Source organism: Bradysia coprophila, chromosome X (genome assembly GCF_014529535.1).
Source record: "Bradysia coprophila strain Holo2 chromosome X, BU_Bcop_v1, whole genome shotgun sequence".
In the NCBI taxonomy this organism is placed as follows: domain Eukaryota; kingdom Metazoa; phylum Arthropoda; class Insecta; order Diptera; family Sciaridae; genus Bradysia; species Bradysia coprophila.
Genome location: NC_050737.1, coordinates 5,929,923 through 5,956,113, shown reverse-complemented (window position 1 = coordinate 5,956,113; position 26,191 = coordinate 5,929,923). Strand labels below are relative to the sequence as shown.

General features: G+C 36.1%; 5 protein-coding genes across 5 annotated transcripts; 3 read left to right on the top strand and 2 right to left on the bottom strand.

Moving 5' to 3' along the window:
• Window positions 1–208: 208 nt before the first annotated feature.
• On the bottom strand, window positions 209–1,178 carry LOC119085589. The gene is made up of 2 exons (XM_037196006.1): window positions 997–1,178; window positions 209–782 (listed from the first exon to the last, which is right to left on the bottom strand). The coding sequence occupies exons 1-2, from the start codon at window positions 1,066–1,068 to the stop codon at window positions 291–293; spliced, it is 564 nt and encodes a 187-aa protein (XP_037051901.1). The 5' UTR covers window positions 1,069–1,178; the 3' UTR covers window positions 209–290.
• A 1,371-nt stretch (window positions 1,179–2,549) lies between these two features.
• On the top strand, window positions 2,550–4,861 carry LOC119085588 (small ubiquitin-related modifier 3). The gene is made up of 3 exons (XM_037196005.1): window positions 2,550–2,713; window positions 4,062–4,190; window positions 4,280–4,861. Exons 1-3 carry the CDS (start codon window positions 2,696–2,698, stop codon window positions 4,412–4,414), a joined length of 282 nt encoding a protein of 93 aa, XP_037051900.1. The 5' UTR covers window positions 2,550–2,695; the 3' UTR covers window positions 4,415–4,861.
• Window positions 4,862–7,648: 2,787 nt separating this feature from the next.
• Window positions 7,649–10,385, bottom strand: LOC119085586 (dual specificity mitogen-activated protein kinase kinase 6). Its single transcript, XM_037196004.1, has 5 exons — window positions 9,949–10,385; window positions 9,667–9,865; window positions 8,701–8,892; window positions 8,295–8,630; window positions 7,649–8,229 (listed from the first exon to the last, which is right to left on the bottom strand). The coding sequence occupies exons 1-5, from the start codon at window positions 10,017–10,019 to the stop codon at window positions 8,020–8,022; spliced, it is 1,008 nt and encodes a 335-aa protein (XP_037051899.1). The 5' UTR covers window positions 10,020–10,385; the 3' UTR covers window positions 7,649–8,019.
• Window positions 10,386–11,872: 1,487 nt separating this feature from the next.
• Window positions 11,873–17,587, top strand: LOC119085585 (serine/threonine-protein kinase Nek2). The gene is made up of 3 exons (XM_037196003.1): window positions 11,873–12,427; window positions 15,502–15,704; window positions 15,765–17,587. The coding sequence occupies exons 2-3, from the start codon at window positions 15,502–15,504 to the stop codon at window positions 17,533–17,535; spliced, it is 1,974 nt and encodes a 657-aa protein (XP_037051898.1). The 5' UTR covers window positions 11,873–12,427; the 3' UTR covers window positions 17,536–17,587.
• Window positions 17,588–24,269: 6,682 nt separating this feature from the next.
• LOC119085584 (troponin C, isoallergen Bla g 6.0301-like) lies at window positions 24,270–26,016 on the top strand. Its single transcript, XM_037196002.1, has 5 exons — window positions 24,270–24,370; window positions 24,521–24,594; window positions 25,529–25,559; window positions 25,675–25,824; window positions 25,894–26,016. Exons 2-5 carry the CDS (start codon window positions 24,592–24,594, stop codon window positions 25,947–25,949), a joined length of 240 nt encoding a protein of 79 aa, XP_037051897.1. The 5' UTR covers window positions 24,270–24,370; window positions 24,521–24,591; the 3' UTR covers window positions 25,950–26,016.
• The last annotated feature ends 175 nt before the right edge of the window (window positions 26,017–26,191 follow it).

Here is a 26,191-nt window from a genome sequence, read left to right as displayed (position 1 = left end):
CCAAGCCATTACCTCTATCGATCTGTAAGCGTCCAAGCGGTTGCTATTAATAAAAGAAATATCAACTAGACCTTTACTTTTTCATTGGACAGTAGCCAAAAAATTGGTTGTGTTCAGCTATCAGCTATGCAACTGCAACGTATACAGAACAGCTTATCATTTCTTTGACAGCGTACCACCATAGACTTCTCACTTTTCAAAACATTTCTTTTATATTTTTCTTCGGTCAATACAAAATTTCCAACGCAACATCTCTTGAACGTGATCAAAGTTTGAACATTGGGACTGTTTTAACAAAATTTTATTCGAAAATCTTCGAACCAACGAACGATCGATGTGTCGGCTGCTCTCACACAGTTTTTCTTATAATAAAATAAATCGATTAATGTTGCCACACACTCCCCACTATAGCCGACACTATCGTCCAACGAAGCAATGCTCCAGCATGATCCGTTGGGGCGTCCATTTAAACTACAAACACAGCTCTGTAGAATGGCCAGCGTTTTCGCGTGAGCTTGCAAGAAATGATCGGAATTTCTGGCCACTGAATCGGGAAAGAACGTATGCAACGGCTCAACGATTATTAAACTTGCGTTCACATTGGAAGTGTTATCCAAATTCATTAGCTTTTGGTTGAGTGCTTCAAGCGATTTGCAGTATGTGAAGATGATTCGCTTTAAAGTGTCTCGGTCCTGACGCAAAAATATGTCCGGCAATTTATCAACAGGCTTCGAGGCCAAATACCAAACGGTTTTTCCATCGTCAGCTAAATTTATAGCAATCTGCAAAATGTAATTTTAAAAAAAATCGAAGTTGAATCATCCGCTCGTATTACCGGTATTACCTCAAATATATTTAAAAAATGAACAAGCTTCCATTCGGAGAAAAAATATTGAGAGAAAATTATGCGGAGAATACGGGGAATAGTGAGAGAAACGGTGCTGTCACAAAAACTAAATCTAAGATGTTAAAATTGAAAATGTTTACGGAATTTACCTCGATCAGTCCATCGGAAATATCGTTTCGCTGCCCAATAACTATCACATTTCTCGGAATGTTAAAATCCATTCTTACATTTAATTTTAAATCGACCTATTGTTACCGGTAAAAGTATCACAGATGTCACAATTGTTTGCACCGAAATATCCCCTCTACCAAACATACATATATTACAGCGTGTATGTATTATATGTCTCTCACACCGAAATAAAAGGTGATGCAAATGATGCAAATCATGCAAATACACGAAATATACGAAATCACACTATACATGAATAAGAGCAGCGTCGTTCGGAGTCAGCGCGTCATTTTTAAACATACTTTTTGGTATCATTTATGCTATCGATCCCTCACAATGCCATAGTTCCAAACCAAGGCTAAGTAAAATAAACGAGGCAGTAGTGCTTGATTTGACTAGGAACCTGAATTATCCGGTAGCCTTTTATTTTGCGAATAAAATTAATTCAATTTATGTCAGTATTCATTTGAGTTTATTTTCGTACCGTGTATTAGGTCCCTTATTTGACTTTTCAAAGAAGAACCGCTATTGCCTGGTTTATTTCACTATGTCGTGTTTCAAACCTATAGGTTCGTTCCAAGTAACTGTAAACACGAATTTTGACTGGTCGAACGAACACGATTTCATCCACATAGATCCGTTTTCGTATAAAAGATGATGAGGTTATGTCTCTATGGATGAAATTTGACAACTCGCTGGGCCTTGGAACAAACATATGCTGCATTACTACACTTGTTCCGATACGAAAAACGTTTGTTCTCCGATTTTTGTTTTTTAGCGTTAGAAGGGTTATATATCTCAGCCGTCACATATTGTAGAGAACCCAAATGACCCCAATTGGTGTTATAATGAAACCAATTCAATAGCCACAGTAGCCTTTCCCAAAGAAATGAAGAAGATCGTCGTTCAAGAAAACACTGAACTTAATTTCATTTACATCGTTAATGGAAGGTAGAGAAATGAAGTAGCAGTACTACTTAGATATAAATAAATAAAGCAGTAAAGAAATTTTAAAATGAAAGAGCATCGAGCAAGTAGATCTAACTATTAGTATCAAACAATAAAGAAAAACAAAAATATGGCATGGCTGTTCTGAGTTGAGTACGAAGGTAGTGGACATCTGCAGTTTCAATGTGAGCTACTTTTGAAAACTGTTATGTTTTAGATGCTCAACCATTCACACCATAAGTGTGCCTTAAATTTGAATTTCAAGTGAACGAGTCGATGAAAAAGCGAACTGAAAAATACATTTCAACACTTTATACACAATAGTACGAAAATGACTCTGCGTTAGAAAGAATCTCGCACTTTCCATTTTAAATTTCGACCGCACTGACGGCGTGAATTACCCCTCTAGTGATGATAAACATGAAATGAGATATGTACTTGGGACAAAACATTCAAAATATTTAAATAAAAAGCGCCATCAATTTTCCTGCGGCTTCTCTCCGATAAAAATTGACATCTGACAACCCATCACTCACTCCGAAAGCGAACTCTCCGAACACTCTTTTTAACACTAATAGCAATTTATTCAGCCGCCATCATACCAAAAGTATCCACGGTACCTAACGTGCTTCGAACGGCATTTAAGCGAAAAGAGATTTAGTTTTCTCTGTTTTTACACTAAATACAGTTTACGTTCTTAATTGTAACCGAATCTAAAACAAATCCGAAATGGCTGACGATAAGAAAGTAAGTGCCGGTCGATGTATTTCGCCTCGTATTTTCATTTAAAAAAAATTGGTTCGAGAAAATTTCGTCAAAAGTTGTAATGAATCAGTGTGGTCAAACATGACGCCTTCTGTGGCGCGTTCAACTGTTCAAGAGTGTCGGGATTTTGTTTTTCAATTATTTCTTATTGTACTCCAGCAATACATGAGCTCAACAGAATTTCATTCCAAAATTAATCGTTCAATTTCTACGAATTTTTGAAAATTTGGTGCATTATGGATACGTGTGCGCGATTCTTAACCCCTAAAATGTATTGTTTTATCGGGCGAAAAAGTACACCGTGCCATTAATTTCACTTAATCAATCGAACCGGCGTAATTATTTTAATGGTTATTAATTGTTTTCCTCTTTGTTTCAATTGTGATTTTTCAAAATGTCTGCCCATGTCCTTGAATTGTGTTGGAGCCCTAATTCAGACATATAGTATTGCTGTCTCTTTTTCGACTGCATTTTTGTCCTATTCTGACAACAGAAATTTTACCGACGAAATCATAGGTTTGTCAATGTACAACGTTACAGACAGGAAAAAACCCAGAAAACGTAGAGTTATATTACGCACGCATTATAACTCAAAAAATTGTTTGTTGACCAAGACTTGTGCGCCGAGTAAACAGCGTCTTTTGTTTTTGAATGTTTTTATAACTTGACGGTTTTCGTAAAACTTAATTACCCTTGCAAATGAAACCGGGCACATGTTTAAAACAAATTTTAAATATTGAGACACAGTCGATTCGACTCTCATCACAAAGATATTTATTTTTGTTTACTATAGCTGGTCTACTCTAGTAAATGACATAACTGTCAATACTGACCTACCGGATCTTAATTCGTGGGTTTGAAATATTATACTAACGTTATCACCAGTAATTCTGAAAGGCGAGAATCGAGGATCAGTCTGGATTAAACTTAGGATTTTTTACTGATCTGGAAAACCACTGAACAACTTTTGATAGGTTGTCGATATTAATGGATAAACTAAGGGAAATTTAGGAATGAAGCGGTATAACTGTAGAACGGATTGACTCGGAGTCATACGAGCGGCTCGATTTTATTTTTTAATCGAACAACAAATTTGAACGGTTGTTTGTTTATCAATATTAGCGCCTACGGTGAAGTTTTGTCTCCATATCGAATATTCGATAACATCATTCACGGCTCAAAGGCCAAGTCATTTTAAGTCAATAGTGGCGTGATTTTCACTTCGCCAAACTTTGACCGGTGTAGACTTTTCGTCCCAAAAAAAAACATCGGACTGATAGTGGCAAAACCGTTGCTGATGAACTAACGTCGAAATTTTTCATTATTGCAGGACAACAAAGGAACTGAATCGGAGCACATCAATTTGAAAGTATTGGGACAGGATAATGCAGTGGTTCAATTTAAAATCAAGAAACATACACCGCTGAGAAAATTGATGAATGCATACTGTGACCGAGCTGTAAGTGTCCCATTTCCCTTTTATTTGTTCTTCAACAGACGCGACCAATTTGCTAAAATCTAAAATCTCCCCTCTCGTACAATTTGCAGGGTTTATCGATGCAAGTGGTGCGATTCCGTTTCGACGGACAGCCGATAAATGAAAATGATACGCCAACATCATTGGAAATGGAAGAAGGTGACACAATCGAAGTGTACACGCAGCAAACTGGCGGACGACATTAATTTAAAATTAACAAACAACAACATCAACAAAACATTCTTCAAATCAAAGAAACCAACAACAAATAGATTTCATCCTCCTTGAAAAAAAAAACAATCTGATTCCATCTCATCATCCTAACCATTTTTTTGTTTTTGTTTTTTTTTTAAGTTTCCTTTTCCCTTCATGAAACAGTCGAAACATTTTTGTACTCTTCATTTTATTATTTCGAACCATTGCGCAAAGAAAGTGTTAACGCTGTGGAAATGATGAAAATCCCAACGGTTTTTTCACGGAACGTCTTGTTCAATCTGAGTAATTAAAAAAAAAATAATTTTACGATGTGTGTTTACATTCAGCATAATTTTCAAAACATTCACATCCCATTTATCATAAATGATTTTATCAAAAGTATGAACTACTGATGAATAAAGTAATTAGAAAGTAAAAACAAAAAGGGAAACCATGAACACCGTGTTTCATTCCAATAAGTTGCACACTTTCCGGATTCGTTTCGCACAGTTTCGGTTATTGCAGCACTAACGGTTTAAGCAAATCCAAAAATTACCGCACGAAATCACAAACGGTGTAATAGCGGAGAGGGGTAACACGTAACAATTTCGGATACGCTACAAAATTTGTTTATAAAAATGTGCGAATGAAACCAATGTCTAAAATCAATAGTCCTAAAGAAAATCGAATTTTTCGGTGGCAACAGGGGTGTAACTTAGAACAATTTTTATTGTTGCTTACTTAGAACATTTTTGATTTTTGTGCCAGCCCTGTTTTCGGCAACAACGATTTTCTGTTATAGTAACTTTTAATTGTCTTCGGCAATTGCCTAAAATCGATGGTATTTTACGACAATTTTTATGGTAAAGTGGTACACCCCGTTCTATGCAACCGAGTGATAAATGTATTTTTAGGCAATAGATTTGTGACGCAAGCCGATTGTGACAATTCCTAAATCGTATGCCTAAAAAATCATTTATTACCCAGTTGGACACAACGTTTATCTCACTCAACAAAGCCAACGCGAATAATTAACACGTGTCTTACAAAATCAGTAAGTGAATGCAGAGTTCCTTAGTTCCTTGATTGTAGGTAATGTTTACTGTTGCAAAATTCGAGGAAAATATAATCGTCGTAATTTTCCATTAATTGTTTACATATATACAGAACTCGCGTAATCGCAAATGCAAGGCAGAGTGAAACCAGGCAGCAGATCTTCATTTTCCGAATGTCAAAGTAAGGGTCCTAGACATAGCTTGAAAATGAACACTGACAAAAATTTATTTAAATTTACTTATATCGCAAAATATAAGGGCCTTATAATATGGCTACTAGATTATTCAGGTCTCTAGTCAAATCAAGTGCTCCTGCCTGGTACTACCCTGCCGTGGCAAATGGTTTTAACAATTATAGAAGTGTTAGATTACACCTAAGAAAAAAGATTTGATTTTTTGTATTTTTTTCGACACACCATTCTTGTCGCTCGTCTCTGCGCTTCATCCAGTGAGAAGATCAAAAAATTGTTTTTTTGTTTTGAATTCACCACTCGCTTCAACGCACTGTCAAGCACCGAAGCACCAGTTGACTACTTTTTAAAAATTTTTGATAACCACTGTATGAAAACAGTGCGTTGCTCGCATCGTTTTCACTAAAAATTGTGAATTTTAAAATGCAGTTCCCCTCTGGACTAAACGAACGGTCTTACGATTTCTGTTTCAGGTTTCTGCTTTTGTTCATAGAAACGGTATGGAGCCTCCATTGGGGAGGTAGATAGGGATTAGGATTGTATAAGATTTTTTTTCAAAATAAAACAGATTTTACCAAAACAAAAGATTTTGTTTAAAATAAATTTCTAATTTTAATTTTGAGTACGTAATGCAACGGGCATGTTCCATTATTTAAATTCGGTTTTGACGCTAGGTTTGCAGTTGGTTTTAACGAATCTCAAAGTCTCTATTACCCTACTTCGAACAATTTATTATAGCAAAGCTCTGGCTGACGTTTCTTCAACTCATATAAATCTCACTTATCTCTTCAAATTTCTTTTGGGCTTAGACGGAGACTCTTCTAACTCAATTGGGCCTAAATTTTAGCTTGAGTGGAAGAAATTATTTGGAAAGGGAATAAATTAACAGGAACAGAAAGTCAGGAAAGTCACAAAAACATCGAACTACAGACACAAAGTATGGTAGGAGTGCGTTCACAAAGAAGATACATGTATGTAACACAACACACTATACTGTGTTTAAGTAGAGCGAGATGGAAAATCAACTCGGGGTCTGCTGTCATCGAATAATGCAAAAAAAAAGCTGACAGTAGACCTCGAGATGGAACATTAGGTTGTCGTTTCGCCATATCTGTCACTTAAACACTCTATAAACAGGCACCAGAACAATTTTTTTACATAACGGTCAAAAAGTCTCTTAATTGGACAAGTCTGACTACTGCGTCGAGGGGGGCCTTGCATGTTTTTAATGCATTGGTAACATACAAAACAGAGATCATTCAAATTTTAAGTGTTTCAGTTGCAAAATATCTTTCAGTAACAGGTAATCGAATGCGTCAATTTATGCACTTTTAGTTAATTTGTACATTTGCGTCTAACTACTTACTGTAAACGAATTATTAGCATATTCATTGACGCGCTCACAAAATCGTTGTGCGCCGATGAACTCTTTGGAATAATTTTTGGATGAAAGAAAATGAATAAAGCGGAACTTTTCTTAGCAATTACGTAAGGCTTATCGTAATCTCAGCAATTTTATTAAAACGTTCGTTGAATATACTTTTACAGAAGTTCACATCTGGGTAATATACTAACGAACGTTCTCGTGATTCTCGGTCGGTTAGATTAAGCTTCTCGTTCGGTTCGATAGTATTTTCTTTGTAGTAACTTAGAGAATCGATTGATTTGGTCTTTCGTTTGATAGGAGGGACTGAAAAAATTGCTAATTTTATTACGATGTCAACTGTAGATGGACTGACCTGTCAGAAACGGCGTTGTCGTCTGTTAATGATAGTAACGACAAAATAAGCGACGGTGTTTGGTTATTGTTAGGTTACCTTAGAAGCAAATTTATTGATTATATCTCGATACTGTTGCTGTTTATAAAAGTTTAAAGTTTCATTTTAAAGAGAGGATAAAAGGAAACCATCGAGACCGCTCACTGCAGTCGTCTTTGATTTTGAAACTTTTCTTATTGCTGTTAAGCAATTTTATACGTGAAACCATCCAGTGTTTGCAGTTATTTTTATCATTTTTATTTTATTAACCAAACCAACTGCGAAACTTTTGAAGCTTGCACACAGTCAATAATGGACACAAAAATATTTTCATTTTTCTTTTTAACAATGTGGCATGTAAAACCATTTTTCATTTCTAATTTTTTTTTTCGTAATTTTTATATAAGAGCATTCAGCGTCACTCTGTCCTTAACCGTTAATTATTTTTTTTTCTTTTTTTTTTATTTCGTAATAATTATTGCCGCTATTTTGTTACCAGTAAAAATTGTAGACTTGTTTTGTCTCGCCAGTTAACATCACCCAAATTGAACTTGTTTTCAGTTTGCATTTTCTTGTTTCTCTCTCTCTCTCCCGCTCTCGTTTCATTTTACTTTTATGGGCTATCTGGAAGACTTAAAATTTCCTCAACAAATGCGGCTACATTGGCATCGTTTGACTGATGTTCGACAATAAATGCGTGTTGCAGTAATTGCTCATAGTTCGGTCGATCGGTGAAATTCTTCTGTAAGCAGGCAGCGGTAAAATTTTCGAAAGCTGGCGAAAATTTGTTCGCTTCTAATCGCGGTGGATCGTCTTTCACAACCTGTATATGAATGACAAATTTTTTAAATTTCATTTGCGCGTTAAATAATTTCGTTTCCATCGCACCTGCTTCAATTGTTCAAATGGTGTCACCCATGTGTTGTAAGGAAATTTACCGGTGGCTATTTCAATCATACTGATGCCAAATGACCAAACATCCGATCGTATGTCGTATTGGCCAGTGTTACCAGTCGGATCAATGCGTTCGGGTGCCATGTACGGTTTGCAGCCGGCATCAATGGTCTTCGCAACCGAATCGACAAGGTAGCCGGATATACCGAAATCACAAATTTTAACTTCACCCTTCCGATTGATCAATGTGTTTGACGGTTTCACATCTCTGTGGATGACTTTCAGATTGGCGTGCAAATAATGTAAAGCATTTACAACGGCTATGGCAATCTGGAAGGAATTTTAATTTTTTTGTTGAGCCAAACTTGACCGAAAATCATTAGATGTGTGCGCAACTCACTTTCCCCAAAATGTCTTCGCTGATCGACCGATTGTTTTTGAAAACTTTCGGATAAAATTTATCCAAACTAGTGTCCATCACCTCCATACAAATCCAAACATCTCCCTCTCTGAACAGTGCTCCGTAGAAATGAACGGTGTACAGACATGCACTCGATCTCATCGATATATCCAAATCCATCAGCAAGCGTTTCTGTAACAGGTAGGAAATGAAAGTTGAGTAGAGAGTCCTAATATCCTAGAAACTGGAATTCTCAGTCATTCGAAGTTGCCCTAACACGAATTCGCGAAATAAAATTGGAAATTGACAGAAATGGACAAGTTGAAGAAACAAAAATTGGAGTGGAGGTCAATTTGGTAGGAGATTGGGTGGGACATCAACGTTATTTTTATGCCGTCGATGCATGTTTACGAATAACATATCAGGCGAATCTGTACTATTTTACACACTTCACATGATGCGACATCATCAAGCGAACAACCAAAAAGCTGAACCGAATCTACTCATAAAATGTCACGTGTATCGTGGTTAAAGAAACTCGATTGAGGCGTTAAACGACCCCATAATATTAAGCGAATCAACAATATCTTCGCTTCACTCGCATTGAAGACATTTTTTTTCTTCTTTATATAACTACACCAGCGACAGGCTGACGGTAGTCAACAATTCATGGAACCCATGAAAATTACTGTACGGCACATTCGACCATAAAATTCGAAATCAGTAGACTTAAGTGCTCAGAGCATCTGGGTAATCTTTAAATGAGTTTGCGACTGATTTCGTTTTTCGTTACGATAAGAATTCTCGTAAGTAGACAAATACTCATATGGTTAGCCTGTCCTTTCACTCTCAACGTACTGCAATTATCACACAGCGGAATGGATGTTCAGATTGTAGGGACAATGACAATAAATTAGGCGCGAATTGTCGGCTGTGTCGATACGCAAAAAAAGAAAATCGACGAACCTGTTCCTGTGTATTAACGGTTGCAGTGATTCGCTTCACAGCCATTACAGTTCCAGTTTGACGATGACGCATCTTCTCCACAATACCATAAGCACCACGGCCCAAATCACAGATTTTTTCCAAATCATCTGCCTCCACAACAAAGGTCCTATCATCAATCGTAATCGTGGTCCGGCTATCCAAATTATGCGGTGGGCTCCTGTTCATAATGATTTAATGGATTTTAACAATGATTTGAATGGGATATGCTGGAGGAGGACAGGATAGATTGGGAATACTTACACCACCGGTGTTGGTTCATCGAATGGACCGAATGGCTTTGGCCTGAAACCGCCAGGTTTTTGCCGACGCATATCTACCAATTAAATTAATTTTCAAACACAAAAACAATAGTTAGCTAACTCAAACGAACGAACGAACGGAAACAAAAACACACGAAAAAGAAAATAATAAATTCTTCTTAAACACTATCGAAAAGTGGGTAGCAAAATGAAATCGAAGTCAAATCATTTGTCAATCGTTTCTTCTTTATTTTGTGAAACACTTCCGATTGAATTTGAAACCACAGCAGATCGACGAGTTTTTGTGAGAAATTAAATGAATTACGAGCGAAAGATACTCGTTCACCGATTTGATATTGTAATTTTAGTTCATTGTGGTGATTTTTTTCCAAAAAAATTTAAGAAAATTTGTTAGACACTTGAAACGCTACAAATTGTTCATCATGAATTCATTTATCCACTATGGACCGCGATGACACTTGGAAGCGCTTCAATCTGTTCATTTTTGGATTCATTTAGACACTGCAAAATTATACGTGATTGTTCAGAACATCTGCCTATTCATCAAAAATCGAGTCGATCAACTGAAAATGTATATCTACGAATCAATGATCCAAACTTTCACGGAACGATGCAACAAACACCTAATGCAAAAATTTACTAAAATTTCTTTCGGCGAAACCGAACGAAAGAAACTGTCTCGTTCGCGTCGTTGTATAAGACCAGTTATTTTTGGAGAACCTATTTTAGAAATCGTTAAATCGTATTACACATTTCGCCAAATTTCAAACGACCCTTTAAATGGTCAGTATGACTGCATTTTCGTTGGATTTTTGGACTTGCCTCAGTTTCGCCACGCAAAGTCTAAGTGACATAGTTTGTTATTGTTCTCGAAATTGAAAGTAATTATCCTTTGGCTGTAGAATGAACAATTACAGTTAGAAGTAGAGATATTTCAGCGTGAATTTGCTTTCAGCTGATCCACAGTGTGGATTCCACACAATCAATCAAAACAGTTTTGTTTCAGAATTCGGCCAGTGAGGTGAGGACGTACGAACCTTGGTAAATACTTATACTGAAATTTCAGTGCCTCTGACTGGATGAATATCGTCTGAACTCTCACCCCAGCGAAACGAACGATCATTATTGTATGATGTGTATGATAGGTAGCCCTCAACGAATCACTTTTAATTTGAAAATATTTACTCTATAATGTATGAACCCTCAATATTTGAACGTGCAACTGAAGTGAAACAAATGAAGTAAAAGATTTTTTATCAAACTATAAAAATAACTTTTACATGCTACATGCGTCGAAAACCGTACTTTTCATGTTTCAAGCACTACTTTCGACGCCCTTAGCATGTAAAATCCATTACATAACTCGGAAAAAAATGAAAAGTCTCGTTTTCGTGTGTTTATTGACCTCGGCTTCGCCTCGAACCAACAAAATTCACACAAAAACTCTACTTTTCATCGTTGCTTAGATAATAGCACCAATGGGACAAATGAAGGAAATTCCAATATACCACCAATAACCATGTTACAGTAGTTGTCGTTAGTACATCCTCATTATTCGTCCATCGGTGACGTACAGTCCTAATATATTGTTGATTGGAGAATCACCATTAGGGACTATAAGACTTGTTTTCTAAATTAGGATAAAGATATCTTCGATCCCAAAACAAACAAAAAATGATTTGAGTCTTAGATTCGTTCATTCGGAGACTTTTCCCAGATCAAAACCGAAAGTATCCTTACACTGTTGTGTTGTGTGTTGTTCTTTCAGCATAAAACACATACAAGTTCACAATCGATTTTATATCCAACACCTACACAACCTTGCTTGCGTTGAATAATAATAATATAAAAAACCGTCGATGAGATTTAAATTTCATATTCTCCATGCACATTCAACAAACTATTCGTATCGTATTTTTTACTACCTGTTGGACCTTGTACGAAAACAGATTGAAACATGAGAAACTATTACTTGTAAAAATGTTCTTTGCCAAATGGAAAAATGTGTTGATCCTTTTCGAACGCAAAACAAACCAATTTCTTTTAAAAAAAATATCTCTCTCTGTGTATAACTGTGGTGACCATTTATCAGTTCAGACGGTTTTAAGAGTTTGTTTGAATAAAGTCGTTATTATTACTTATGCGGGACATTGATGATTGTTCGAAACGAATCTTTTTTTTTTTGTGTGTGCATTTGTTACGCATTGTACGTTATGTATTGTGACTGAGTATTAAACCGAAAAAGGTCATTTTGAATAGAAAATAATTGAATGTTTTGTAAACGGTCAGTGGTGGTTTTGTGTTTTTTTTTTTGTTTTAAATAAAGGACTTCAATTGACTTTCGGTTGTTTGTTGTGACCAAATCAATGAATTATTGTTAAACGTTGCGGTTTCAACGGTGATTGGCTAGAAAATTGTTGAGTTTTCCTTTGTCTTCGTGAAAAACGTTCTTGTACAAGGTAATTTTACAATGATTCTATAGATTCTACAGATATAAATTACTCGTTATTGTGCGGCTGGAATTGCATCAGGAGAGATTGGACTAATTCCGTAATTATTTCATTTGATAGTTTCCTTCCATTGCCGGTTGTAGGACTGGACATTGGAAAGTCGCTACACAAGTTTTGTTGCAAGAAAATAAAGTTCCTTTAATCCTTCCTACAGTACTTTCGATTTGGACAGAATTCCTTCAGTGTTGAAATAGTTCTTCGACCTTCACTATTCTTCGCTTCCATTAATTTAATCGACATTGAAAGCATTTAATCGACATAATTTAAGTTTCTTAAAGAAAGCATGAACGTTTCATTCGAAAGTCAACAGTTTAGTTTCTTCAATTCCATCTCTAAATTTCTTTGAAACTCGGATATTTTGCTGTGAATTCTATAAAACTAGCCGAACCAAAATATTCGGAGTCATAAAAATATTTAAGAATTTTGGACATGATGATATGTAAATTGAAGAACCCTCCCTTCGCTGCATAAACATACAAGCAGAGTTTTGTGTATGTTGGGTGCAGTAAAATTGATGGGAAATTCTTAGAAGATAATTTTTTCAGATAACCGTAAATTTGAAGTGCCTGTGATTGACTAGCATGTTCATATTTGGTTCTCAAAAGGAAAACATATGCCATCACTAATAAATAATTTAAATTAACAAAAAGGTCGCTGTAATGTCTCGATGCACGAAATGTTTTCCAACCAAATTTATTTAAATTTGTATATGAAAAAATGCGTGTAGAGTCGTTAGTCATTCAGCAAAATAATAACTTCTAAGTAATAAATTCAACGAACAGCTAATATATTACCACAAATATCAGCCGTTTGATTTCGGTAAAGGATCTGAGCATCGTATGCAAATGCAACTTTTTTTTCATATCAATCCATCCGAATATAATCGATTTAGCTCAAAATCTTAAGGATAAAGAAAAACCCCTAAACCATAAAACAACGTAGGCGCATCGATTAGGCAGGATCACTGAAAAATATCACCAATCGATGAAGAAATTTCCAAATAATAATCGATACAATATCAATCGAATGTTCTATCGACTTATCAGTCGACATTTACCGATTATCAGTCGATATTTATCGATTGGATGGTAATATTTAAACGAACGTTATCAGTTTTTGCTTGTGCGGTTAATAATGCCATTTACCAATATTTTCATGCAATTGTTACCAATTTGATGAATATAGTTTCGTTTCAATTTTGAAACAAATTTCTTAAATTAATGCACCGCGTAGCTCCAGTATGCATTACAATTTTAAGGAGCTAAACAATGGTTGAGAGAACTAAAATATTTAAAGAAAATTCCAGTGGTCGTCCCACAAAAAATAATTGTCGAATGTAATTTCTTATGTTTTGATAAAACATTTGATTGATATTGACTTATCGAAAATATCGATATTCGATTGTAAGGAAATCGATACTTTATCAATCGAACATGTCCAGCATTCGATCTATTGGAAAGATTATTTTGAAAAACAACTCGGATGTATTTGTATTTTCCAGTGGACTTTTTCATATGTGTTTAGAAGGGTTTTCGTCCCTAGAAGCCAAAACTACTTTTCAAAAAATTCCATGGTTTCTCTGTGTACACGGAACGTACAAGGTCGTATGGGATGTCGTTAGAAAAGTAATTGAATGTGCTTTCGGGCCAAATTTGTTCTTATTGGGTAGAAAATTCATCCTTACTGTGCAGTCGAAAAATTGAGTAAAATATGACTATTTCGGTGAACGTCTAACGGTTCCTCAGCATCAGGAACGAAATAAAAAAAATTAAGAATTTCATCGACACTGGTCTCACTTTGCAAATGTGTCATCATTTGACCAAACCTTCAATCACCAAACGTAACAACCCTAAAGACTACCGTTTCGGCCCGCTAGTCTCAATGATCATCACAGTTCTTCTTTATAATTCTCAGGCGAATCATAGAGTGAAAGAAACTTTTTAGGGGCCATCGTCAGGGACGTCAAAAAGTGCAGATCATTAAGACCGTATGCGTTCTACGGTTATTGGGTGGAAAACTAAAAGGAAAACAAAACGAACGTACCTTATCTTCAAAAATCCTTCACAAAACAAAACACAAATTTGTGTATGGACATTAAATAGGAAGTGGACCTATGGACCAGCACTCGGCGAGCTTTTGCTTTTGTTTGATCTTTTGCTGCATCTGGTTTGTGAATTTCTTATCAGCGTTCCAAATTTAACCGTGTTTCCACGTAGATGAAAAAATCTCTAAGTAAACTTTCAAACACTCGTTCAATCGAAAGTTTTACTGGCGCTGTCTTGGGAAGGGATCTGTGGAAACAATTGATGATGGGTAGATCACGCTACCCTCAGACTTCCACTGAGTCCTGAGGTCGAAGCAGCTCTGTCGTCTTTGTTAAAATCACTTAACGTGAACCGTGAGTGGGTAGGGAAGAGCAAAAGCTCTATTTCTTTTACTTTCTTTTTATCTGTCATTATATTTTAGCAATTCTTCTGTAGGCATTTCAGCTGGGGGTATTTTTAGTGATCCCAAACTCCTTTATAAGGATGCAACGTTTGATCTACACAGGATGTTCAATGAACGATTGAATGAAGTGTCTGTTTTTCTTTGGCCAATTTATCGGAATGTGTATATGCAAAATTGGTCAATACACACGCCCTTATCTGCCCTGATCTGAATAGTTATTCGCTCCTGTCTGAATGGTTATCCGCGCAGATCTGCGCTTATCTGAATGGTTACTCACCCTTATCTGCCCGCCGCGCCTTTATCTGCCAACCTTTATCTGCTCTTAATTTGTATTTGTAATTTATCTGCGTGTATACAAGGGCAAACGTGTAAGATGGTGTCACGATGAATATACCTTTGAGGTGAACTCAGTTCACCTGAAATAGGTGCTTCCACTTATATATAAACATTTCTTAAATTTTTTTTGGATATACCTTAATAGTCTGTAACTCCTCCTCTTCAATTACTGGTGACGAGTTCTAAAATTTTCGTTAAACAGAGTGCACAAATTTTAAAAGGGAAAATTCTCATTTCAGATGACAAAACTACTCGACTATGAAGTGCTGTCGGTTATGGGCACCGGAACATTTGGGACTTGTTTCAAAGTGCGAAACAAATTAACCGAGAAAATTTTCGTATGGAAATCAATCGACTACAGTGCATTTGACGAAGACAAGAAACAGCTATTGGTCACCGAAATCAATCTGCTCAAGCAACTTTCACATCCGAACATTGTCCAGTGCGTATAATGTGCTCTTTGATTCGACCATGTGATTTCTTATCAACTTTCGTTTCACAGGTACTTCAACCACATACTTAATAAGGAGACGAAAACGTTGTACATCATAATGGAATGCTGTGAAGGAGGTGATTTGTCAATGTTGATCCGACGCTGTGTAGCCGAAAAGTGTCACATAGAGGAACAATTTATCTGGCGCGTTCTCTATCAACTGTCCAAGGCAATTCAGGGATGTCATTCGTACAAAGCATCTCTCAGCATTTTGCATCGGGATATAAAGCCTGCCAACGTTTATTTAGACTCTTGCGGCAACGTAAAATTAGGAGATTTCGGTTTGGCTCGAATGCTAAAAGGCGAGAACAATTTTGCTGAAAGTGTTGTCGGAACGCCGTTCTATATGAGTCCGGAAATTATACGAGGCACAAAGTACAATCGAAAGAGTGACATTTGGTCGTTGGGATGCCTGATCTACGAATTGTGTGCGCTGGTCCCACCATTCACCGGAAGACATATGGAATCTTTGTCGAAGAATATCGTCGATGGCCGGTTTAATCGTATTCCGGACATGTATTCGAGTGACATGCAGAAAATAATCTCATTCTTGCTGAATGTTGAGTCCGGCTATCGTCCATCCATTGAAGTGATTCTTCATCATCCAACTGTGGTCTCGAATGTGGTGTCTTTAGACAGTTCACTACCGAACTTGGTAAAAGACAAAGTTGCTAGTGTTTTCACACCCGATCTCTCAAGTACTCGCAATTTCGATCAAGATAGTACCAAGGATCTGCGAGAGGAGATCTTCTATTCCGTTCGACGTGAAATTTTTCCTAAAAATGCTTCTGTCCCTGAACAAGGCAGCGAGGCTACGAATTCTGCAAATGTAGTCCAACAATCCGCTTTGGATTGCGTGAAATGCGTGAAATGTTGTCGCGATGACCCAAAAGAAGTGACTGAGGACATATTCAACGAAGCATTGCGACGCAGATTGGAGGCAATACGGAGTCAAGAGGACGTGCTGAAAAATAAAGAAAACGAATTGAAGAACCGCGAACGGTCTCTGGTGATACGAGAACGGAAAATAAAAAATTTGGAACGAATGGCCAAGGAGAAAATGATCAAAGCGGACAAACGATATAATCAGAAAATTGGATCGTCCACTATTTCGAACAAGGAAAATATTTGCATGAAACCGATACGGTACGATGAAAGTACAATGTCGATTGAACCAAATGAGTCGGTAGTGATGCCAACAGCTGCAAAAATTGATTCCGAAATGCTTCGACGACCGAAGGAGTTTCGAAGGATAGTTTCATTCAAATCAACACACAAATTAAAAGAAAAAGTTCACGATCAGCCACCTGCACTACCACCTCGACCAACATCAAATCAACGTTCTGCGACCGATGCAAACAGTCAAAGTAAAGAATCAGAGAAAGCGTTTACCAAGAAGCCTAGCTCGACCTCTGATTTGACTTCGAGTTCATCAAGTAGTTCCAGTAATTCAAAAGACAGTCAAAAGGTCGTTGAAAGTAAACGCAAATCGATATTCGGATTATTCGGTCTGAATAAAGTGAAAAATATATCGAAAGAAGATAAAATGAATGTGAGCGACGAAACGGAACCAGTTCCTGCGGAAGTACCTACAAAGTGGACAGCTGAACATAAACGCACCGCTTTTGAAATGTTGGCAATTATGAATGCAGCTACAAATGGTAAAGCCAATGGTGATGTTGTTAGCGATGTTGTATGGAATGATAAAATCATACGACACGATAAAAAGAGACAGTCTATTCTTGTGCTGAAGAAAAGCCAAGAAAACCTTTTTTGTTAAAATAATCGAATTTTGTGAATTTCAGTAAAATGTGCAATTAAATTGTCTTCCCCAAATAAATTAAAAATTTCTTTTTATTACATGGCAAGAAGGATATGTTTCATACTATAATTTAACCAGGCACATGGTTCGGGAACGGACTCAAATATACTCATCTTATAATTGCCTTCATTAGGTAAAAGGTAAAACAAGTTTAGTTATCACTTGTTGTAAAAACGTTGGATGCAGGCAAAAGGAGGAACAATATATGTAATGGTAAAGACATTAGTCGGGTGTACTTGGTACGGGTTTAAGAGGGTTTAATAATTATTACTATATTAGAGGGAAATCATTTTCCCCGAGTTACATACAAAACTTTTCATGACAATGGTTGCGAAAGGTGATTTATCTTCATTTACAGGACGATAAAGTAACGATTTTCGTCCCAAAGTACTTGTAAACAAACTGTTATCCACACATTGTTAATAGTAGATTATGCACCTCTATCTAAAATGTTTATTTTAACGAATCAGATTATGTACCATGCCTTTGGCTCGATACATAATCCAATTGGTCAAAATAAACATTTTAGACAGAGGTGCATACGCTATTTTATCTGCCGAGAACAGATATATATCGAGATTCGAGATACACAAATTTGCCCTTCAGGGATAACATCGAGATTATCGTTCTAAGCAGATATAATATGATTTTACTTTACTAGTGAGGTAATTTGGCCTTTCCCTCACTAGTGAAGACCCTTTCCCTCGCTCGTAAAGTAAAACGCCATACTTTACACGTGAAATAATTTGATATCTCGTATCACGATGAGTAAAAGTATGCGAGGGCTTCAGCCCGATCTGGATACGAGATATCAAATTACTTCACTGGTATAGTAATGTACTATTATAAATCGATTTTTCTGGATTGGTATCTTCTTTCATTTACACTTCCGTAACTGAGGGACTTAATGAAAGCTTTAAACAAAATAATTCAACTTTTATGTGAACAGAAAGGACTGATCGACATACTTCGCCTTCAAACTTAGCCTATTACCAAAATGGTGAATAAGCAAATCGTCAGTTTCTCCCACTTTCCCCCCCTTTATTTTGCTTCAATTTTATATGTAAGGAGTGTGTAAGGTGAGATAACTTGAAAAATTATATAGATATTCGATACATAGAGCTCCTTAATTTAAATATTTGAGTTGGTACATTGGACCCCTGTTATTATCGTAATGTCAGAAAATACTTATAAACCTGTTATCACCAATGCGATGATGACTACAATGTGTCTTTTACTCGATTCGCGAAATTTTTGTTTATAATTGGAAACGTTTGGCTTGTATATTAATTGTTCAACAAATGCCTGTTTTTAAGTAAAAACTCTCCCAAGTATTATTTACTGTACGGAGCAACAATGTAAATGCGATTTGGTGCAGTTAGATTTTCAATTCATTAAAAGAATCTGTTTGTCTAGGTTAAAGTTAAATTTATTTAATCTGTTTTACGTGTTCAACTATACACCGATACTGATACATGTGGGTCTGGTGACCTTCCTGCAAATGTTCGTTCGACGTTAAATGTTCGATAAGACTACTTTTCTAATTTAATTTAATTTTTGTGCATTTGATAAGAATGTGCAAAAGTCGTCCGTAAAACCAGAGATAAAGAGATAAAAGAAAGGAAACAAGGTGAACAAAGAGATTCTGCTATCCTCTTTGTACCTAAAAACTAATTTATTAGATGGGATGATCCATGTAATTTGTAACATAGCTCGAAAATGATTATTGCTACAAGCTTTCGACGTTCTCCACAGTATTTACATGATTCTTCTTTATAATAAATTCTGTGGTTTATATAGTGGTTGGAGCTTTTGGAATCTCCAACCACTATATAAACCACAGAATGTTCAACAGTTTACAGCCTTGCATAAATCGAGTTTAATAATTACACTCGCGGAATTTTGAAAACCGACACAGCTTCTGTTTCGCGGTTTACTGATTTTTTGTGAATTTTGCATGTATTTTTATATGGAGAAAACAGAAACTTAGAAAGTAAAACACAGAGGCTTATCTGAAAGAAGTCGCAACAATATTTTCTCCGGAAAAAAAATAGAAGAAAACCGATTTAATTTATCTATTTATTGATGCGAAACAATGGAAAGTGATTCAGGAGGAGCAGATTCACTTCCGAATATGATGCCGAAAGAAATTTTCAGAATCGAATCAACAGACTTACGCAAGAAATCAAAAACGAATTCACAACATTTCGAAGTCATAGAAAATGAAGGCAACGGCAATTGTTTGTTTGAATCTATCTTTCAGTTTATGAAGGGAAAGAACAAAATTTTCAAGTCAATTCCAAAGACAATTAACGCACTCCGGCTGGAAATAGTGAATCATATCATTTCACCGAGTTCAAATTGCTTTCAATCAAATTGGGACAGGTTCAAAAATACTCTAATTTTCAATAACCACAAACAGATACCATCCTTATTGAATTTGAACGATAGTCGATACAGCGACGGAAAAGGAAAAATCGATTATTTTGAATATATGTCTGAGCCAGGCAATTATGGAACTTTCACTGAACTTACAGCAGCTTCAGAAATGTTCGGCTTCATTGGATTTGTCGTTCGTATTACAGATGATGATCAATTCAACTGTTTTGATTTTGGTCTAAGTAACAATCCTGAATTGAACAACAATAAGCCAATCATGTTCTTGAGCTTCACTGGTCCACCAGATAATGGCCACTTTCGTTTGTTAAAACCGACTTCAAGAAAATCATTCATCATCGAAAGTGGTATCTATTATCAAATGGCTTCTGATGAATCAAATGTGACTTCGATTTCCAATGTTCCGAAAATTTCAAATGTAGAAGACACTGCTAGCACTGAGTCAAGACATACATGCCAGCTCTGTCCGAAAGAACTTCAAAAATCGTTTGCAACTAAAAAAAGGTTTACGTATTCATTCGGCAGCAAAGCATCCTGGAGTACCATTAAACGACGTTAAATCAAGTGAAGATCGAAACGAGGCAACAGACCATCTGAAATATATTGGAAGTTATAAACGAAAAATCCGCTTGTTACACAGAATTCCGAAAGGAGCGAGGATACTAGCAGCTTCAAAATTGACATCAATACTGAATGCTTGTATATCAAATAACGATGATTCAGCTTGGGAGAACTTATTACTTTATTCATACAAAGCACTTCATGCACCGGAAAAAAGTAAAACAAATTCATTGGTTTCTTCAGTAAAATCAAATATTTCAAACTTCATTTTGCCAAATGTGAAATCATCGAAGAGCAATAAGAAGAACACCAAGACATCAGAAGAAAAATTGATCGAACGAGTCGAAGCTAAAGTAGCTGATTTCGACATTCGAGGTGCAGTCAGATTGTTAACCTCAAACGAATCATTGGCTATTTCGGATACAAATACTCTACAAGAACTTAAAAAGAAACATCCATCGCCATCTCGATCGTTAGAACTTCCAGAAGAACCGACTGAAAAAATGGAATTCTATATAGTCAACGAAAAACATGTAAAGAAGGCAATTAATTCATTCAAGCATGGTTCAGCAAGTGGATTCGACGGTTTAAGTCCACAATTCATCAAAGATATAATTTCACATTCTGCAGGCGATGCAGGAGTTCAAGCACTATCAGCAATCACACGTCTATGCAATTTCATCTTGAGTGGCAAAATAAACAAAGATATTTGCAAGTACGTGTTTGGAGCTGCACTATGCGCATTACAGAAGAAATGTGGAGGAATCCGTCCGATAGCCGTCGGTAATTATTTCAGAAGGTTGGTTTCGAAATTAGCTTGCGCAAAGATAAGAAACGAAATTGGTGAATACTTCCGTCCTCATCAAGTTGGTTTCGCAACAAAATTAGGATGCGAAGCTGCAATCCATGCAACTAGGTCCACTGTTATAGCCTCAAAGAACACGACAAAAGTCTTACTTAAAATCGATTTCCGAAATGCTTTCAACTCTGTTGAACGTGATGTCATGCTATCTGAAATCAAACAACATGCTCCGAAAATGTTCCCTTATTTATGGCAATGTTATTCAACACCATCATATCTGTTCTATGGAGAAAACATGATTTTGTCTGAAGTAGGAGCTCAACAGGGAGACCCAGCCGGTCCGTTAGCATTCAGCCTTGCAATCCAGCCAATTGTCAATTCATTAACATCAGATTTGAACTTATGGTATTTAGACGATGGAACGTTATGCGATTTCCCAGAAAAGGTATTGGCCGATTTCAAGAATTTAATAGAACAGTCAAAGTGAATTGGATTAGAGGTGAATCCAAATAAATGCGAGCTATATTTTTGCAATGGTCAAAGAGATGAAAACTTGATTTCCGAATTCGAAAAATTGGCTCCAAACATTCAAGTAACAAACTCAGTCAATTTAAATTTACTCGGATCACCAATCCTGGAAGACGGTTTTGATCATTTTTCAAGTGAGGCATTCGCAAGATTATCAGCTCTTTTCGATCGTCTACCAAAATTGAATGCACATGTGGGATATGTTATCTTAAAGAAATGTTTCGGGATTCCAAAGTTGACATATCTCTTGCGGACTAATCCGGTTTGGAAACATGGAAGTTTTACTTCAAGAGTTGATGAAGCAATGAAAAATTCTTTGGAAACAATTTTGAACATTCAAATCAATGAGGAGCAATGGAAACAAGCAAGTTTACCAATAAAACTTGGAGGATTGGGTATTAGAAAATCTGAGGACCTAGCACTACCATCGTTTCTATCATCAAGTTATGGATCAAAGAATCTCGTTTCACAAATAATGAATAATTCATCAGGCGAGTTTTTGATTCATCATTTTGAGGATGCAGTTACAGAATGGAACAAGCTAAATCCAAATCAAATACCTAAAGTACCAGAATTTCAACGTAATTGGGATTCGATTAATTTGAAAAGAATTATCAAGTCAATGAATTTCAACTCTCCTCAAGAAAAAGCAAGATTTTTGGCATCTCAAACAGTGGAATCAGGTCATTGGCTAAACGCAATTCCTTCTGCTAATGTCGGTACTTTCTTAAATAACAATCAATTACGAATTGGCATGGCACTGCGAATAGGAAGCGACATTTGCAGGCCACACACTTGTAATTGCGGTGAAAATGTGAAATCAGATGGTCGTCATGGATTGAATTGTGTAAATAGTAAAGGCAGATTCTCACGGCATTCAAAAATGAACGATACAACCGCGAGAGTTCTACGATCAATCGAGGTACCAGCAAAATTGGAACCAACCGGTCTTTACCGCGACGACGGCAAACGTCCAGATGGTATGTCTTTGATTCCGTGGACAAAAGGACAATGCGTTGTATGGGACGCTACCTGCGTTAACACATTTGCAGATTCGTATATCAAACGAACATCGGTAAAAGCAGGATCCGCAGCAGATTCAGCGGTTACAAAAAAGCATAATTTGTACAAGCAAATCAAAAGTCAAAATTATAAGTTCGTTGCTTTGGCAGTAGAAACAATGGGATCGTGGTCTAATGAAGCAAAAGAATTTTTCTATACTGTCGGCAAGAGATTGGAAAAAGTTACCGGTGACCCAAGATCAATTCAATTTCTATATCAACGAATTTCGCTGGCGATACAGCAAAACAATGCTGCATGTGTGATGGGCACAATTCCGGACACTGTGCAGATGGATGAAATTTTTTATTTATAAAATGTTATAATTTGTCAAACATGAATAAACTAATATTTCCTTAAAAAAAAAAACACAGAAACAGAAAATGTGTCGGTTTTCAAAATTCCGTGTGTGTAGTCGTATTGCATATGCATATCATGCAAGAATTTCTAATAAATTTGAAAAATATAAAAAAGCTTTCACCATTCCGAGAAAAGAAGCTTTTGGTTAAATCGGTCATTTGGATTAGTGCCTGGATATGTGAGGTATCAGTCGATCTCCATCACTATCAAATAGTTAATTATACTCGCTCATACCGTCCCCTGTTCCGAATGCAGCATTCAGAGTAGATCTAATGTACCCTTTAGAGATGGGCGGTGGTGTTTTTTGACTGTACATCGTAAGTATCCGATTTGACATATATATTTGATCAGAAGGAGGAAAGTATTTTGGTTCAGCCGCAGTTATATGATTTAAAAATTCTTTCGATTTTATACAAATTTACTCGAACTAGATACACTCGAATATTACCAGATTATACATATTACCACCCTATGGTGATAATATTGTAGATTAGTAATGTACATTCATACACCGAAACGGTAATGCTAACATAATTCTATTTGTTTTGGTTTTCTTTAAAAGAATTGATGCACCGCTTGTGGATGTTCATATAAACCGTATATCAGTGCCTATTTTAAGGAATTTAAAATTGCTGAAACTTACCAAAATCTATTTAAATATTTGTGAAAATTCAGTATTTTCGTACAGTCGGCGACTTTCAAGTGAACCACTAGCGTGCCGCGTGCGTGTAACTATTTCGCCAGTATCAGCAAGTATAAAATACGTTTTGTTTGAAAGAGATATGCAAAGGAGATGCCACAACTTTGAGAGATTAAACGTATGAAATTCTCTGGTGCACCTCTTTTACACTAAGTTTTTTATGCGTTGCAGAGCAATTCTGTTCAGTAATTTAAATTTCCTTAAAATAACCCCTGGCGTATCATATTTGATTGTGTCAGTCGTTATCGTTGTGCAATATTATCAAACAATTACTCATATATTGTGTTTCGGCAAAGAGGGTATAACTTGAAGAGTGCAATGTCTAGAATTTAGTTGAGAGACGATCGTTGTTCATATAAGTTGTCTGAAACACATCCCGTTTGAGTGTTAGTATAATTTATTGCAATTTTGCTTTTTTCGCAAAGTTTTTGGGAAAGATTTTTTTTTAATTTCAATAATATTCACTGTGTGTTGATTAAGTGAATAGTGGAAGCAAATATTTTGTTTTAACAAAATTTATTTTACTAAATTTACAGCGTTGCATTTATTGACATACAACCACGTCATTATTAGTTTGCAGAAGAAGAAAAAAGAATAATATTCAGAAATGGTGAGTAATAAATCTTGATGATAATGTTTGTCGCAGTTGGGTTAAATAAACCGGTATCCATTCGAAAATATACCAAATTTAGTTTCGATTTCATTGGATTTCATGTTCCTTTCCGCAAGCAAGTTTTGCAAAACGAAAAAAAAAGAATCGAATTTTGAGACCTGGAGATCAAATATATTTGAAACTTGAGTCCTATAGGGGAAAACGGCTCCGGAAAGTCATGGTACATTGCTTGACTCTCAGCTTTACACAAAGTCACAAAGTCATGGTACAGCGTTTTTCGAAGTAGTTTCCCACTCGCTTGAGTCTGTCTATGAACTATGTTTACGAACGTTTTATGACGTACATTCGCTGAAGAGTGGGAAGGAAGTGCGAGTCAGAAGTCAGATGATCGGTGGACCGTACTACTATTTATCGTATTTCTTCATCAAAGTATATAAACCACTGAAGTTAATGCAAGTTCGCAGCTACGCACGTATACATACTTTGAGGTGAATTTACTGTGACTCACAATTTGTGAGCATAGGAAACACATCTCAAAGTTTGGATACGTGAAAACTCTGATCCGCTGAGGGTCTGCATTACCTTCAGTGGATTATATACTTTGGGCTTCATATGGTTTTTCACATGGTCGAAATCAATCCTCTAAAGAATGAAATTTACCCAGTATTCGTTTGAACTTTGTATTCCGAGATATGAAAATGACTATTGCATTTGACTCATATTGAACTCTAAAAAGCGTAATCAAAAATCAAACATTATAAATAAATGCAATCATAAGTAAACACAAACTGTCCCTTATACACAAAAATATTAAATCAATAAAATTGTTTGCCCGATTCTTCTAGACACACAACAATAATTAAATGTGTAACGATTAAATCATGCCTCAATTGAGCCCACTAATCTTCAGATTTTCCCTTTTCCCTTTTAGGCCAGAGTATTTACCGCTGCAGAAGTTGAATGTGAGTACAACCGAATCAAAAAGCAAATATTCCGATGAGAATCTGATAAACTGAAGGAAAATCTTTTCCGATCCGAAATTTCAATTAAAAACAATAATATTTTCCGAATTTTCAGCTTTCCAAACAGCATTCGATACGTTCTCCGAAGAAAATGCCGGTGTTCGGAGTGTATCAACTGAATCGCTTGCTGAAATCTTAGAGATTATGGAGAAGCCATACGATGAAGCCTCTGTTCAGACATACATGGCAGAATTAGATGTAAATAGTAAGTGAAACAAAAAGTGAATAGTTGAGAGGAAGCGACCCGACCGATTTAATCGAAAATTGTTTACAGATTCTGGTCGTTTGGAATTCGACGAATTCGTGAAACTTATCGCTAAATTTCTTTAATTCTCGAAACGGTGCTAATCTCTTCTAGAATCCATGGAAATGATAATTGAAAAAATTTCCTTAATTTCAAAACCAATGTTGTCAACGCAGTTTTACTGAATAATAAAGAAATATTTTTACCTTTGAATAATATTTTGCAACGGAATTTACTCCATCAGTTCAACGTGTGTCCCATCAATTCTATACATGGCATTTGACCTTTGATTGCCGCAGAAGATTACCTGCAAATAATACTTTCCTAT

Bases quoted from the DNA above. Each gene is read 5' to 3' on its own strand.
- LOC119085586 (XM_037196004.1), bottom strand. From the start codon at position 10,019: ATGCGTCGGCAAAAACCTGGCGGTTTCAGGCCAAAGCCATTCGGTCCA. The intron at 8,893-9,666 runs GTTCGTCGATTT...TACCTGTTACAG, and splicing joins CCGTTAATACACAGGAACAG to AAACGCTTGCTGATGGATTT. The intron at 8,230-8,294 runs GTGCGATGGAAA...ATTCATATACAG, and splicing joins CATTTGAACAATTGAAGCAG to GTTGTGAAAGACGATCCACC.
- LOC119085585 (XM_037196003.1), top strand. From the start codon at position 15,502: ATGACAAAACTACTCGACTATGAAGTGCTGTCGGTTATGGGCACCGGA. The intron at 15,705-15,764 runs GTGCGTATAATG...TTCGTTTCACAG, and splicing joins TCACATCCGAACATTGTCCA to GTACTTCAACCACATACTTA.
- LOC119085589 (XM_037196006.1), bottom strand. From the start codon at position 1,068: ATGGATTTTAACATTCCGAGAAATGTGATAGTTATTGGGCAGCGAAAC. The intron at 783-996 runs GTAAATTCCGTA...TACATTTTGCAG, and splicing joins TTTCCGATGGACTGATCGAG to ATTGCTATAAATTTAGCTGA.
- LOC119085584 (XM_037196002.1), top strand. The intron at 25,560-25,674 runs GTGAGTACAACC...CCGAATTTTCAG, and splicing joins TACCGCTGCAGAAGTTGAAT to CTTTCCAAACAGCATTCGAT. The intron at 25,825-25,893 runs GTAAGTGAAACA...AATTGTTTACAG, and splicing joins GGCAGAATTAGATGTAAATA to ATTCTGGTCGTTTGGAATTC.
- LOC119085588 (XM_037196005.1), top strand. The intron at 4,191-4,279 runs GTAAGTGTCCCA...TACAATTTGCAG, and splicing joins ATGCATACTGTGACCGAGCT to GGTTTATCGATGCAAGTGGT.